At 44.8% G+C, this 14,899-nt stretch overlaps 1 protein-coding gene across 2 annotated transcripts in view; it reads right to left on the bottom strand.

The window, feature by feature from the left end:
- Positions 1–14,288, bottom strand: part of EXPH5 (exophilin 5) — a 72,503-nt gene extending 58,215 nt beyond the window's left edge. The window contains exon 1 of one of the 2 annotated variants that reach the window (XM_026006793.2): positions 13,951–14,288. In XM_026006793.2, coding sequence (XP_025862578.2) covers positions 13,951–14,069 — 119 coding nt within the window. In that variant the 5' untranslated portion in view covers positions 14,070–14,288. The remainder of the gene's footprint in view (positions 1–13,950) is intronic. The other variant, XM_026006792.2, reaches the window with a different exon arrangement.
- Between the last annotated feature and the right edge of the window lie 611 nt (positions 14,289–14,899).

Genomic DNA, 14,899 nt, shown 5'->3' with positions numbered 1-14,899 from the left:
CTTCACACATGCCCACGGTCCCGTGTCTAGATCACATCACCCACAGAACACGCATCCTTGGGGGACCGCTGAGAGCCATGTTCTAGTCCCACATCCACCCCTGGACATTGCTATGGTCTTGAGACTCCTTGAGAAGATAAGGAATTAAGGATAATCATATCTGGGGAAAATAAGCATAATCATATTTGTTCTTTCTCCCTTAAAGGACATTGAAGGGGCTCAGGTGAAACGGTAGGCTTTAAAGCATGCCTATTTAAGATGTCATCAGCCAAGTATTCCTGAATAATCACAGAATCAGCACAGAGAGGTACATAATTCCTTCCGCTTGCTTTTGGCCAGTTGTGCTAAAACCAGGCTGCTTTTCCCTTTCAGAAACTCTCTGGGCTTCCACATTGCCTTCTTCAGCTATTTCCTCCTACTTCCTCACAGTGAACATGACCAGCCAACAGCCATCATGAAAACCCTTGGCTAGAGCAAGGGGGCAGGTTCACATGAACAAGATCTAAGCCGCTTGAGGATATTATGGCACTTGTGTTTGTATATAACCCACACTTAGTGGGCAATTAAACAACACAAACAACAAAAAATAAAAAGCAACTCTTTCCATTGCCAGACTAAACAGCTCCAGGGAAAGAAGGTCTTTTTGATCCTACCAAGCAATTTTAAAGTGGGAAAGCACCAGAGACAAGCTTTATTACATCTGCATCAGGCACAGCCCTCTCACCTGGTCTCTGCTAGGACTGCAGGCCTTCTCCTCCCAAACCACAGGGTTTCCTGAAAACCAACACTCCCTCACCTTATGCAATGGAGTGGGGCATAGGAAAGATATGCCAGGTGGAGTCAGTGCCCAGCGCCCGGGCAGTCAGGCCAAGATCCCCTCCTGCATTTTAAGAGTCATCTGGGGAGCTTTGAGGTAACCCAGGCCCAGCCTGATCGCAGGCCAATTAAGCCAGAATGTCAAGGTACGGCCTGGCCTTGGTAGTTTGAAGAGTTTCCCAGGTAGTTGTCATTTCGGCCAGGTTTTAAAACCTTTGTCTTTGCAGAGCCTGTGCGCTGAGACCTGTCATCATAGAAGCCAAGACACCAAATATCTTAGTGGACAGGTGGGCACACAGAGAAAGCAAGTGCAAGCCCCTCCTCAGCACCTGCCACACCCACGTGATATCCCTTTTAGCTGAACTAGATGGTCCATGGCCCCGTTCAGGAAGCCCAGCGCTATGCCTTCCCTCAGGAGGTGCTACATATCTAGGCGGGCCGGAGATGCATCATGCGACCTGGCATGATGGTCAGGAGCATGAGGATCTGGACTGGAGAATGTGAAAAGCAGCAGCCAGTCGAAGAATCAAGGGCACCCCAGGACGAGGAGAGCATGGGCTGTGAGATGCAAGCAGAGCCTGTGGCTAGGCCCTGGAGCCATCTCAGATCCCCAAGCCCCTCAAATTTCAGCTTCAGTCCCCATGTAACCTTTCTGCAAAGCCCTCTGACTGAGTGTGACTCTTCCTTTCTACCCAAAGACCCTGACTCACAGGAGCATGATGGAAACTGAGCAGGGCATTAGGAAGAACACCCAGAAAGGCAGGGAGAAGCAGCAGCACAGAGAAGCAAGAGCGGAATAGAGCAACTTTCAAAAGGTGCAGAAGCCAGAGAAACTGTAAAAGAACACAGAATGGGCATGGACAGGTATACAGGCTAACAGGAAGGAAAACACATACGAATCATCTGGCAGCACGCAAAGCTTTAGCAATGTAAGCCTGGGCAGTGAGAAAATGCAGACTACATTTCTTTCTTTCTTTCTTTTTTTTGTTTAAGAATTTATTTATTTATTCATGAGAGACACAGAGACAGAGGTAGAGGCACAAGCAGAGGAGGAAGCAGGCTCCATGCGGGGAGCCCAGTGCGACCCTGGGACTCTGGGATCATGACCTGAGCCAAAGGCAGCTGCTCAGCCGCTGAGCCACCCAGGTGTCCCTCGGACTACGTTTCTATAGGACAAAAGAGGACCACGGAAATGGGACAGAAGAGAACATGGCACGGCCCTGGCCCTGCTCTGCTCCGAGCTGCTCGCAGATGGCTCTGTGAGCTGCATTTCCAGGCTCTAGCCACAAGTCAGATGCTTCCAGCTGGCTTCAGGCAGGCCCTGGCAGGAGACCGGAGGGTCAGAAGAAGGAACCAGCAGGATATCCTCTGCCTCCCCCACTTCTGGCAGTGATTGTCCCCCACGTCTCCAAATCCCCAGACAGGTCTGCCACGGCTGCTTGCAGTTTCACGTGGGAGATCACAGCCGAGGCTTGGCTAACACCACTGGCTCCCTTTTCCTCTGCAGCCAGTGGTGGCCAGAGCTGGCTTGTACTGGGCACAGTGTTAATACTCAGCGATCCTGCCAGCTGGTTGTGCCGCTGTTGCTAGAGCTTGAAATTGGCCAGTGCTACCCACCAAGGGGAGCCAGTTACCAGCACATCCCTACCTCCAGGCTTCTGGCTGCTTGTCCCTGGCGTGCCTCACCGTCCCTTGGTTGGTTTCTCTGCCTCTTTTTATCACCACAGAAGCAATGCACTTCACTACAGTCTATTTTGAATAAGGAGGAGTTTCTCTTTTCCTGGCAGGACCCTGATTGATGTGCAGACAGGGATCTTCTAAAGAGCTTTACAAGCTCCCTTGAGAGCAGTAACATTAAATTCACAACATGTGAGGTTCTACTTTTGTTTGCTCGTTTGTCTAGTAATCCTGTTAATCATTTATCCTTGTGATTAATCTTTAAAGCAAATTAATTTTGTGATAAATTAAACCTTCTGCCACTGTAACAGGGTATGGGTTTGATTATCAAAAGAACCAGATCTAAAAGACAACCAGGTCACTTGATGTAGAGCTCAGGATGAACGGTCTACCCTGGGTTGGGGCTGCCACCTGACATAGGAAATGGGAAGAGGAAGGAAGTGAAACATGACCCATCATCTATGAGTACTAAATATGTGCAAAATCACACTTTTCTGTATGGAAGCATTTTCCCTACAACTTTCTTCTTAGCTTCATGATAGCCTGATGCTACAGCATTTGCCTCGCCAGCACTTTGTTGCTGTTATTGTTTGTTCGTTCCCTGGTTCTTTTGCTAAAAGGAACAATCACAGGCCTCAGAAGCAGATGGAGATAAATGGTACCAGGACAATTTGCTAGTCATCTGCTGGGGGGAAAAATCAGCTTATATAATTATCCTATTTTAAAAATAAAATATATATCAGATCATGAAAAAGTTAGTTTTACAAAGAGATTTTAAAAGGTAAAGGTGGATATTGACCTAATCTCTAGATGGGAGAACTTTCTAATCTTAAAAAGAACATTTTTAAATATTTGGCACATTTTGTTATATAAAAATGGAAGAGCGCCTGGGTGGCATGGTCAGTTGAGCTTCAGACTCTTGGTTTCAGCTCAGGTCATTGTGTCAAGGTTGTGAGATCAAGCCCCATATCAGGCTCTGTGCTCAGCGTGGAGCTGACTTGAGATTCTCTCTCCCTCCCACTTGTGCGCTCTCTCTCTCTCTCTCAAATACATAAGTAAATCTTAAAAAAAAGATTTTTTTTAATGGAAAAAAATTCCCTCTGCTTTCAGATAAGTAGAAGTGTAAACTGAAGACTGGGAAATGTATTTGTAATAAATAGGACAAAAGTCTATTTCCTTGATAGAGAAACATATAAGTCAGTAAGAAAAAAAAAACCACACTGAGATTCTATGTTAAACAGTGTTGGATGCCTTCTAGAATCTATTCCCCCAGTTATTCTCCTTTCTGGTTTTGCTGTGGGCAGCAAAATGTTCAGTTTCAGGGGAGGGATGGTGATTGGTCTAAGCCTAACATCTGAATTCCATTTCTTAATTTCTCAATTCCCTTGTGGTGAGCGTGGCCTTATGACCTGGTTCTGGTCAATGAGACATAGGGAGGAATTGGCTGGGATGGCATCTGGAAAAGCTTTTACTTCCATGGTAAGGGACAAGCATAATTGGCTCCACCATATCCCCTTCTTCCTGTCTTGGATAGGAATGTGATGTTCAGAGCAGTTGCAGCCATTTTGTGTTGCAAGACACTATCCTGACATCCTAAACCACTAAACCAACCAGTGGTTGTCTATTTCCAGATATCTTGTCATGTCAGAAAAATTTATTCCATAAAATTTAAAGCCATGGTTAGATCTGTTATGTATAACAAGAGGCATTCTGAATCTGAATACAAATTCTGAAATAAAAATGGGCAAAGATATTCATAATTCATAAACATATGAAAAAAGTTGAAGCTCATTATAACTAGTGCTAGATACTAAATCAAGTTAAAAAAATTTTTTTTGCCTACAAAATTAGCAAAGATTTTTTTTAAATAATAATATCATCTAGTGCTGACAAGGGTATAGTGAAATAGAAGGCTTCCCACACTGGCAGTCAAGGTGAAATCTAGTAGAACATTTTTTTGGAAAAATAATTTGGTAACATGTAATAAGAATTTAGAAAATATATTATAAACTAAGGATTCTACTTTGTGGAATTTACTCTAGAGAGAATTTAAATTGAATTAAAGATGTAATCATGAAGGTTTGTCACAGTGTTATTAAAGCAATAGGAAACAAAAAATTAAGAAAAAAATCAAAGTGGCTAAAATACTACAATAATTAAATTCTAAAATATATACAGTAGAATAGTACGCAGTCACAAAAAATAATGTTGACTATAGTCTTTAATTTGAAGGAGTTACTTTCAGGTTAGATATTACATAAATAACCAAAATAGGCATAGTATTACAACCTTATAAAGTCAATGTGGGTGAAAATGGTTTGATGATTCCTAAAAGGTTAAATACTAAATGACCCAATATCACAGTAATTCCACTCCTGGGATGGGGTTGGGGGGAGGAGAGGTAGAAATGAAGAGTAACTAATAGGTTTTATTTTAGGTGATGAAACTATTTCCAGCCTTGTGCCCAACTATCCCAACACCACTTGTTGAAAAGACTATCTAGCCTTCATTGAATTGCCTTTGCATGTTTGTAAAAAAAAAAAAAATCAACTGGCTGTATTTTGGGGCCTATTTCTGGACTCTATTCCATTCCACTAATCTATGTCTTTCCCTTCACAAATACTATGCTATCTTGATTACAGTGGCTTTATAGTAAGTCTTAAAATCAAATAGTGTGATTCTTCTAACCTTTCTTCTTCTTTTTAAAAATTGTTTGGTCTATTCAATCCCTTTGCTTTTCTAATTGCTCATTCCTATTATATGGAAACTCAAAAGAATTTTATATTTTGATCTTGTATCCTACCACTTTGTTAAATTTACTTCTTAGTTCTAGGATTTTTTTTTTTTTTTTGGTAGATGTTTTTGGGGGATTTTCTTGGTAGACAATCATGTCATCTGCAAATAGGGATAATTTTATTTCTGCCTTTCTCATATGTATGTCTTTTATTTCTCTGCCTTGGCTGATACTTGCTAGGACCTTAAATATGACGTTGAATTAAGAGTAGTGAGATTGGGGACATCTGGGTGGCTCAGCGGTGGAGTGTCTGCCTTTGGCTCAGGGCCTGATCTCAGGGGCTGTTGGATCAGGTCCTGCAACAGGCCCCCTGCTGGGAGCCTGCTTCTCCCTCTGCCTCTGTCTCTCTCTGTGTCTCTCATGAATAAATAAATAAAAATCTTAAAAAAAAAAAAAAAAGAGTGATGAGATTGTACATCTTTTCCTTGTTCTAGATCTTAGAGAAAACAGTCTTTGACCATTTGGTATGATGTTAGCTATAAATATTTTTGCAGATGCCTCAGGTTCTATTTCTTTCTTGCCAAGAGTTTTTATCATGAATGCACATTCAATTCTGTCAAATGCCTTTTCTGCATCAATTAATGTAATCATGCTTTTCTTCTTTAGACTGTTGTATGGTAAGTTCATAGTAATTTATTTCAAAATACTGAACCAGTCTTATTGTTACACTGCGTCCTCAAAAAAACATAGAGTCCTAACCCCCAATACCTCAGAATATGACCTTATTTGGAGATAGGGGCTTTACAGAGGTATTCAAGTGAAAATGAAGTTATTAGGGTGCATTCTTTTTTTTTATTTTTTTAAAAAAGATTATTTATTTATTTATTCATGAGAGACACACAGAGAGAGGCAGAGACATAGGCAGAGGGAGAAGCAGGCTCCATGCAGGGGGCCCGATGTGGGACTCGATCCCAGGACTCTGGTATCAGGATCTGAGCTGAGGAAGATGCTCAACCACTGAGCCACCCAGGTGCCCTGGGTTAGAGTCCCTTTAAATATCATGTTCAAGCCACCTGTTACAGTTTGGAGCATATCCTTACAAAATGCATACATGCTTTCCAAAACATACATGGTTGCCTACAGTGTTTCCTATGTATGGCAGATTCTACTAGTTGTATCCTAGCAACCCTTAGGCAATTTTCCTAAATAATAAGTTTTAGTAGAGCACATGGCAACCTAGGTTTGTGTGTTCTCTAATGTCCTGGTTAGCAAAAATAAGAGAGTTTTGACATGAAAACATCTTAATGCTGTCACAAGCTAGATGGGCAGTGTGTGGCTAATCACATCAACCTCTTCACACTCCATGGTTGGAGGCAGGACTGTGCAGTAATTAAATTCAGATGGAGTCCGCAAATCCAGTACTTCCTGCACTGGTATCTCAACCAGGTTACTTACCCTCCCTGAGCTTTCTCAGTAGAGAGGAGATAAAAAATATCCCTTCACTTATCAGGCTGCTGTGGGAATTAAATGAGCAAATGCACATGAAGAGTTTAGCACAGAGCAAATATTAGCTATTACTACTGCTGTTATCATTAGCTTTTGAAAAAGACAGAAACACCTGCCCTATCGATTATGATGAGACTAAAAACAAACAAATATGAAAGACTTGAAAAGCTAAAGGACTTATCATGTCACACAGCCCCCAAATCTTGGGGTATGAAACTGTAACATGATGGTCGGTCCACATGTATTGCCCAGGGAGACTAATCCACTGCAGTAACTAGACAAGAAAGTGATTGAGAGAAAGATCTCCCCAAGGATTAAAGGAATGAGCTAAATTGGATGTTACTGGAAACTGTAGACACCTGAGAGATCAATGGTAATCCCACATCTTGTTAAATTATCAGAACATACAAGCTTACATGGCATCCCTGTAACTTCTAGGGGATTCTCATGGTGCCTTCCCCAAGGCCACACAGGGCTGCTGGAGGGCAAGCTACCCTTACATGCACGCTTCCTCTAATAGGACTCACCACCAACCACAGACCGAAGCCATCTGCGGCAGAATCTAGGTTTTATTTTCTGCTGTATTTTCAGAGCCAACACAGCGTCTGGCAGTACAGTACAGATGTCCCATAAATAGGATCCCGAAGTTTCCTGAAAGTCTCTCTGTTAGCCAGTGGCAGACTTCACTGGCTGGGAGAGTAGAGGACAGGCAGAGAGCCTAGGACAGGACACCGTGTGTCCGGCTTTTAACCTCTGCAGGTTGCTACGGCGTCCACAGCTACAGGCACGTCAGCATTTTGATATATACAGTCCCACTGGGACCGAGCCACAGCTCCAGGACGCACATCACTCAGAAACTACTAAGTTCTGGAAAGCCCTCCTGGGCTGCAGCCTTGCCGCTGAGCTAAAAGAGTCTAAATTAAGACATGCCATTTTAACAACTTTGATTACATCAGGTGCTGTGCCACCTTATACTTTCTAAGTTTTCTGCAATAGGAAAAATAAATATTTTTGATTTATTGACATCTGTGAGCTGAGTGGTTGATACAATCTCTTGGTACTTATTTCAGTTACATTTAGGAGGCAGGGGTGTGTGGGGTTGGGGGTGGTGTGGGGCATGAGAAGTAGGTAGTTGTGTTTTTCAAAGACTTGTGAAAAAAGTAAGATGCTTTTTAGTTTCTATATATTAAATATGTATGTACATATACATATATATTATGTGTTTGTGAATGCACACACCCATACACACACACACACACACACACACACACACACTTTCCTCCAAGATGTGAGAGAAGTACAGGGAAAATTGCCACCTACCAATAAATGGTGACTCAAACTCTCAGCCATTTTTTTCTCACTGTGGCTAAAACCACAGCCTGTGCAGGGTCTGAGAAGTCATTCCCAAGTAAATGCCCCCAGGAAAAACCCTCTCCACAAGGAGTGGAACTGTCAGATTGGAATTTCATGGTCATTTCTACCTCTTGAGCTGGCTCTTGAAGTATTTCTGTAGGACAGATTCCAGACTCACAGGACAGAACCAGATAAATGTGACACAGACTGTTGTGCGCTACGGGGTTCAGAGGTGGGAGGAACCCCATCTAGCTGGGGAAACACGCTGAGAGTGAGAAGTCAGGAGAGAAGCGAGAAGCTAGGACTGCAGAAGCCTCTGGCCCTGGCCCCTGCAGGCCATGAATGCCCCCATGCAGTTTTCTCTGGAGGCCTATTACAGGCCTGGCGTCTCTGTCCCCTAAGACCAGGAACCCAATACCCTTGCATTCACCTGGCTTCCTAGAGCCCCTGGGGGTGGCATGTGTCCAGCATTCCTGCCCAGCCTACCTGTCCCTTCCCCATCCTGGCAGTGCAGACAAGATGCCCTCACGGCTGTCAGGGCAAGCCCCTATCTTCCAGCAAACACTCACTGCCTATTTGACACGTGCTGGGAGCTGCCTCAGAGATTCACCAAAAGGAGAAGCATACACAGGCAGTATTTTGTGTTCTGTTTTTTTTTTTAAATTTTTATTTATGATAGTCACACACACAGAGAGAGAGAGAGAGAGAGAGAGAGAGAGGCAGAGACATAGGCAGAGGGAGAAGCAGGCTCCATGTACCGGGAGCCCGACATGGGATTCGATCCCGGGTCTCCAGGATCGCGCCCTGGGCCAAAGGCAGGCTCCAAACCGCTGCGCCACTCAGGGATCCCATCTGCTTTTTTTTTTTTTTTTAACAGAACAATGCTTCCCATGCATTTCCCCACAATTCTTGAGGTGTCTATATAACCTTGACAACAAAGTAGTCAGAAAATGTAAAATTAAAATATCACACTGGGTAAGATACAATTATCTCCATAACTGGAGATAATGACTCCATAATGGAGTCAGTCTCCATTATGACTGCACTTTTACTAGACATTTAGATTTGAAATTTTCCACTATTTTGCTATTATTTTCCTACTATTTTGTCATTTTGTAATACTGCAATGAATATCTGTGGGTATATGTCTTCTTTTCCCTCAGAGAAAAATACAGTATAGTGGAAAGAGTCAGATTTGGGTCAAATTCTAGCTCTGTCTCGTAGGATCTGTGTGATGACCTTGACACATTTCAGTTTCCTTTCTGTACAAAGCCATCAACACTACTTACCCCAAAGGATGGTGGTGAGGATTATTCAATGCTGATGGGTAAAAGCATTTTGAGATAGATCTGGATTTAAAATCTGGCCTTTGGGCACCTGGGTGGCTCAGTGGTTGAGTGTCTGGCTTTGGCTCAGGGCATGATCCCAGGGTGCTGGGATCAAGTCCCACATTGGGCTCCCCATAGGGAGCCTGCTTCTCCCTCTACCTATGTCTCTGCCTCTCTCTGTGTGTCTCTCATGAATAAATAAATAATATATATTTTTTTAAAATTCTGGCTTTCACTTAACTTGGACAAGGTATTCAACCTTTGTTAAGCTGTTTCCTTTTCTGTGAAATTGAAATTCAACTGTGTACATAATGGGGCTATGGGCCAATTAATTAAATACATGTAGCATGCTTAGTACAGTGCCGAGTATACAATAGGAGATCCATAAATGTTGACTGTCATTATCAGAGTAATTACTAAAAGGCATAAATGCCTTGATAAATGCTGATGTGGCCACCTTCTCCTACCTCAGCCTCCTACTGACGAGAAATATCCAAGAATTGGAGATTGGGTCAAGGGTAAGGCATATCTTTATAGGTAGCACCATACTGTTCACCAAAAGGACTGCACACCACTAACAATATGCTGAATCTATCCATTTCATGCCCATCCCCACCAACAGTTTTTTCTGTTATTTTTAAATACTTCATTTAAATACTTCATTTCTCAGCTATTGTGTGGGTGAACATTTTCCTGCAACGTTTCATTCAAAGTTGGGATATCTTCTAGCATGAACACCTTATTTTTGTGTTTTGCCTGTTTATCATTTTGAATCTTGGTGTTTTTCTTCAATATTTGAATAAACTCTTTATATATCAGGAACATAATAATATTTAATGCAAATACCTTCCCAAGTAAGCTGGAGCCAGAGAGATCTGGTACCGATGAGAGAAGATCTCAGGAAGTTCTGTGTGTTCACGAGCATTTCTATGGGGGTGGGGGTGGTGGTGGTGGTGGCTGTTAGCCCTCATGGTGATCTCAGTTACTCTCACATTAATCTCTGGGCATCTCTGGATCTGCATGACACTGTAGTTCAATGTTTCTAACTATATAACAGTTCTTAAATATGTTGTAAGACATTCAAGTCTATCATAGATGTAACTAAATTCTTCAGTTGTCCCCCAACCAGCAAACTTTCCAAACTTCTCCATTTGGTCTTTTAATATTCTAGCCAAGACATCTTGAGGGACACCTGGATGGCTCAGTAGTTGAGCATCTGCCTTTGGCTCAGGTTGTGATTCCAGGGTCCTGGGATCAAGTCCTAAATGAAGCTCCCCAGAGGGAGCCTGCTTCTCTCTCTGCGTGTATCTCTATGTTTCTCATGAATAAATAAAGTCTTTTAAAAAAGAAAGACATCGGGCAGTCCGGGTGGCCCAGGGCGTGATCCTGGAAATCCAGGATCAAGTCCCATGTTGGGCTCCCTGCATGGAGCCTGCTTCTCCCTCTGCCTGTGTCTCTGCCTCTCTCTCTCTATGTCTCTCATGAATAAATAAAATCTTAAAAAAAAAAAAAAAAAAAAAGAAAGACATCTTGAGAATATTTCTCAAGTACTCCTCCTCCCCACCCAATTTTCTATAGTTTGCATTAGGCTACTTCACTTTTATGAAAGACCTACATTAATACCTGTTTTTGCCAAAAAATTAAACCTGAAAAAGATTTTGCTTTTATGAAAAAAGGTGAAAAGCAAAAAAAAAAAAAAAAAAAAAAAATAGAATTTAGCATATGTTTTGCAGGAGGCAGCACATACCCCAAGCAGCCAGAGTGGCACTGCCAAGCTCCTTCCTGGAGGAGCTATACTCAGCATCTCAGCACCAAGATGCTGTCAGGTTTTTTTAGTGGTTTACTTTTTTTTTTTTTTTAAACTTTTTAAAAGATTTTATTTATTTCCTGGGAGAGAGAAATCTCTTTAAAAAGAGAGAGCAGGGGAGCAGCAGAGGGAGGAGAGAATCTCTAGCTGACTCCACACTGAGTGCATAGCCCATTGTGGGGCTCCATCTGATGATCCTGAGATCAAGACCTAAGCCCAAATCAAGAGCCCACCCACTGAATGACTCAGGGACCCTAAGCCACAGTAGTTTTGAACTGTGTTTATAGACATTTGTGCTTTATCTTGATTTATTTTGTGCATGATTTATCAAGATGTGTCCTATGGTTTCAGAAAAGCCTAAGAGTTTATTTTTGGTGTTTGGGAGTGCTCAAAAACTTTTCCATATAAGTGCATGGTAATTGCTTCTTTGCTTTATGCCATCTGAACTTTTGAAGCTTTCAAAGGAAATGCTTTATTTTTGGATAACAGGGCAAACCTGCACAGCAAAAAGACCTCCCAGTCTCTCACACAAGCCTGTTGTACTGTCTCCTAAGTAATGCTCCTGGATGATAAGTCACGTGTTCTGACTTTTGATTTGGAAAATATGATCACACATATCAAGAAAATGAGCAGAGGCAGCCAAGTTGACATGTTATCTCAGGCCTTCTCCTCATGCCATTATCTGCTAAAACCCATGCACGTCAGCTGGTACACCAAAAAATGCCAGGGAGATGGCTACCCTCTGACAATGGGATTCAGGAATTAACCAGAGGGAAAGAAAGTACTAGAAATAATTGCCTTGAGCATTTGGCCCAAGTGTCCACTGTCCTTAAATGATTTTTATATTTTAATGGTGATGTTTTTTAAATTATCGGAGTGATTATTTTTAACAGTTTAATAGTTAGCAGGATTGATTTTGTCTTAGCATTATGCCTTTTTCTGTTCATGCCCCAGTTAGGATGAGTGCAGTGAAATCAGAAAGGGTGTTTCAGCCTTCCTTTTAGGGCCCAGCTCCATGACCTTGCACCTAGCTGTAGTTCTAGTTCCCCCTAAAGGCGGCTCCCCAGAAAACACAACCCGAGCACCGGGTCAGATACAAGTCAAAATTCTCTTGAATGAAAATCAAACTAAATAATCTTATTATTTCTAAAGACCACAGTTCGTGAGAAGCCACGCCGATGATAACATCTTACGTGGAAGCTTTCTTCCCTCCTGTTATTTCCTAATTCTCCCCTTATTTCCCCAAATACATATGGACTGGATCTCTTAAGGAGACCCATCCTCTCTAGAGACAATAAACACTTTCAAAGACACACACCGAGCGCCGCTAGTTCCTTAGTCCTTTTGGAAAACGTGTTGAAAACAAACTACATACTAAAGTTCTCCTCCTCAAGGCTGGGTGTGCCTGTGTGCAGGGCACGTGTGGATGTGTGGTTACCTGCACGTGGATGCGAGTGGGTGTGGACATACTGTGCTCACACAGGTAGGAAATGATGGAGCCTACTTTTTGAAAAGCAGAGTATGATGGTGTGAAATACACATCCCCGCACTTCAAATATTCATTTCTCCCCGTAAGAGCTGTAACTGTTGGAGATGAGGGAAGATGGGACTTTGAGCTCAGGGTATTCTAATCACTTCTATAAAGACTAACTAGGATTTCCTATGTGAAGAGTATTTTGGGACGGTTTTTTTTGGGGGGGGGGGGTGCCGGGGTGGGCAGTAGAATCTTTGGAAGGAAGTGGAAACCTAGAACCGACATCACCAAGAAGTTGCAAGCCAAATGGCTTTCTAAATTCCAATTGAGGACACACTTTTTGGTCTGAGTGATGCCCCGAATTCCTTCCACAGTCAGTTGGAGAAGGCCTTGAACGGGTCTATTCTAGACTTGGTGAGAAAGTCCTTGTATTCATTCCAGGGCCTATCCCACACTTTCCCAGGAGAAAAACTGGTTAATTGACATCCCAGGCAATCACCGGCCCATATCCGTCTCTGGTGTCTAATCGTCCCCTGCAGCCCTGTACAGTGAGGCCAAGGGTGAGATTTCGCAGCAGCTGCTCCCCACGCAAGGAGACCCCCCATTCGAGTCCCAGTCCCAGGCCGGTTCACTCCACACAAGGCAAGAGCCTGAAGGCCCGGCCTTGGGGCGGGACCGCTTCGCCGCCGGGGAGCTGCCATTCCTCCCGGGACGCCCGCACGTGGGGTGCAGAGAGGTGTTTCCGGGGGGAGGGCGCACCGCCCGGGGGACCTTTGCACGAACGCACGAGGGTGCGCGCCGCCCCCGCCCCCGCCCCCGCCCCCGCCCCATTGCGCCCGCCCCGCCCGGCCCCGTGGCCGCCTGGAGAGCGCCGGGCCCCCGCGCCGATCGCCGCGCTCGCGGACTGGACCGTCGCCGCCCACGTGTCCTGGACCCACGCTACTGGGCCCCCGCGGCCCACCGCCACTCCCGTGTCCCCGCCCGGGGCGCAGCAGCGCGGCGGCACCCGCGCACGCAGGACCGCTCCCAAGCACCTGCCAGCACCGCGAGGGGCAGCGCGCCCCCCTCCCTGCGGGACCCACAGCCGCGGCCAGCGCGTCCGGGACGCCGCGCGTGGGCAGGGACCAGCCAAGCGTCCGCGGTCCCCGGGAGGAGCCGAGCGCACCTTTCCCCGGCTGCGGCGCCGTCCCAGGCCCGACAGGTGCGCGGCCAGGAGTTCGCGCCTCCCGCGGCCCGGGGAGGGAGCGGCGCGTACCTGATCCTGTCCTGCTCTGCCCTCTGGAGCTCCTCATTTCTTTCCAGCACCTGGAGGATCTTCCTGGCTTCTTCGTCACTTAAGAAACTGAAATCAAACCCCTGAGGAACCTTCGTCATGTTCTCTCCTGCGTGGGAATTATTGCACTTAAGCTCCTCGGCGCCGCCCGTTACGAGGACATTTTTCGAGGTAAAGGAGGCCAGTTTCAGGACCTTGATCCCAAGGCCAATTAGAAGTCCGCCCCTTTGAAAATCTAAAACCCCGAACTTGGGGAACAGCCCACACCTACGGGGCTCATTTCGACAACACCTTAATGACTGTCTCTGCCAACCCAGACCCAACCCAGATGCAAAATGAATGGCTAAACCGACGCAGGGAACCAATCCCATTCCAAAGGGGCGGGTCCTTCCTCGTCTCCTCCTCCCCGCTCCTCTCCGCGCCGACCCGACGTGTTAAAGTTAACAATCCTACTAATTTCCGCACCTAAGTGAGGCCTGAGTTTAGGGACTGGCGCCAATGCAGTATTTGCTTTCGCCGCTGCTGTTTGCTCTCAGAACTCCAGCCGGCCTAGTGGAAGGGGTGAAGAGGAGTGAGATCCACAACGAATCCTCCTTTTCGGTAAAGAGCCCATGGGAAGTGGAGTTGCAGTAGGAGCTTTAGATCTGGCACAAGAGTTACCCTACCTGAAACACCCAGGAGGGCTGAGCTTGATGCACAGGTGACTGTGGGACCTGACCAGGCGAGGCGCTAAATTTAGTGTATCCTTGGGGGATGGGTTCTTTGCCAGGCCTCCCATCCCCCCAAGGCCTCCAGTTCATCCCCCTACAAAAGTCATTATTGAGCTCTAGGTGAAAGAAAAAAAAAAAACCCAAAACTTTTAAAAACCACAAAATGGTTTACGGTATCTTAGGAGAAGACAGCCCAGGGGCAAGGGATGATGAAAATCACC

Source organism: Vulpes vulpes, chromosome 12, assembly GCF_048418805.1.
Source record: "Vulpes vulpes isolate BD-2025 chromosome 12, VulVul3, whole genome shotgun sequence".
NCBI lineage: Eukaryota > Metazoa > Chordata > Mammalia > Carnivora > Canidae > Vulpes > Vulpes vulpes.
The sequence above is the reverse complement of the archived record's forward strand: the minus strand, read 5'-3'. Positions and strand labels throughout refer to the sequence as shown.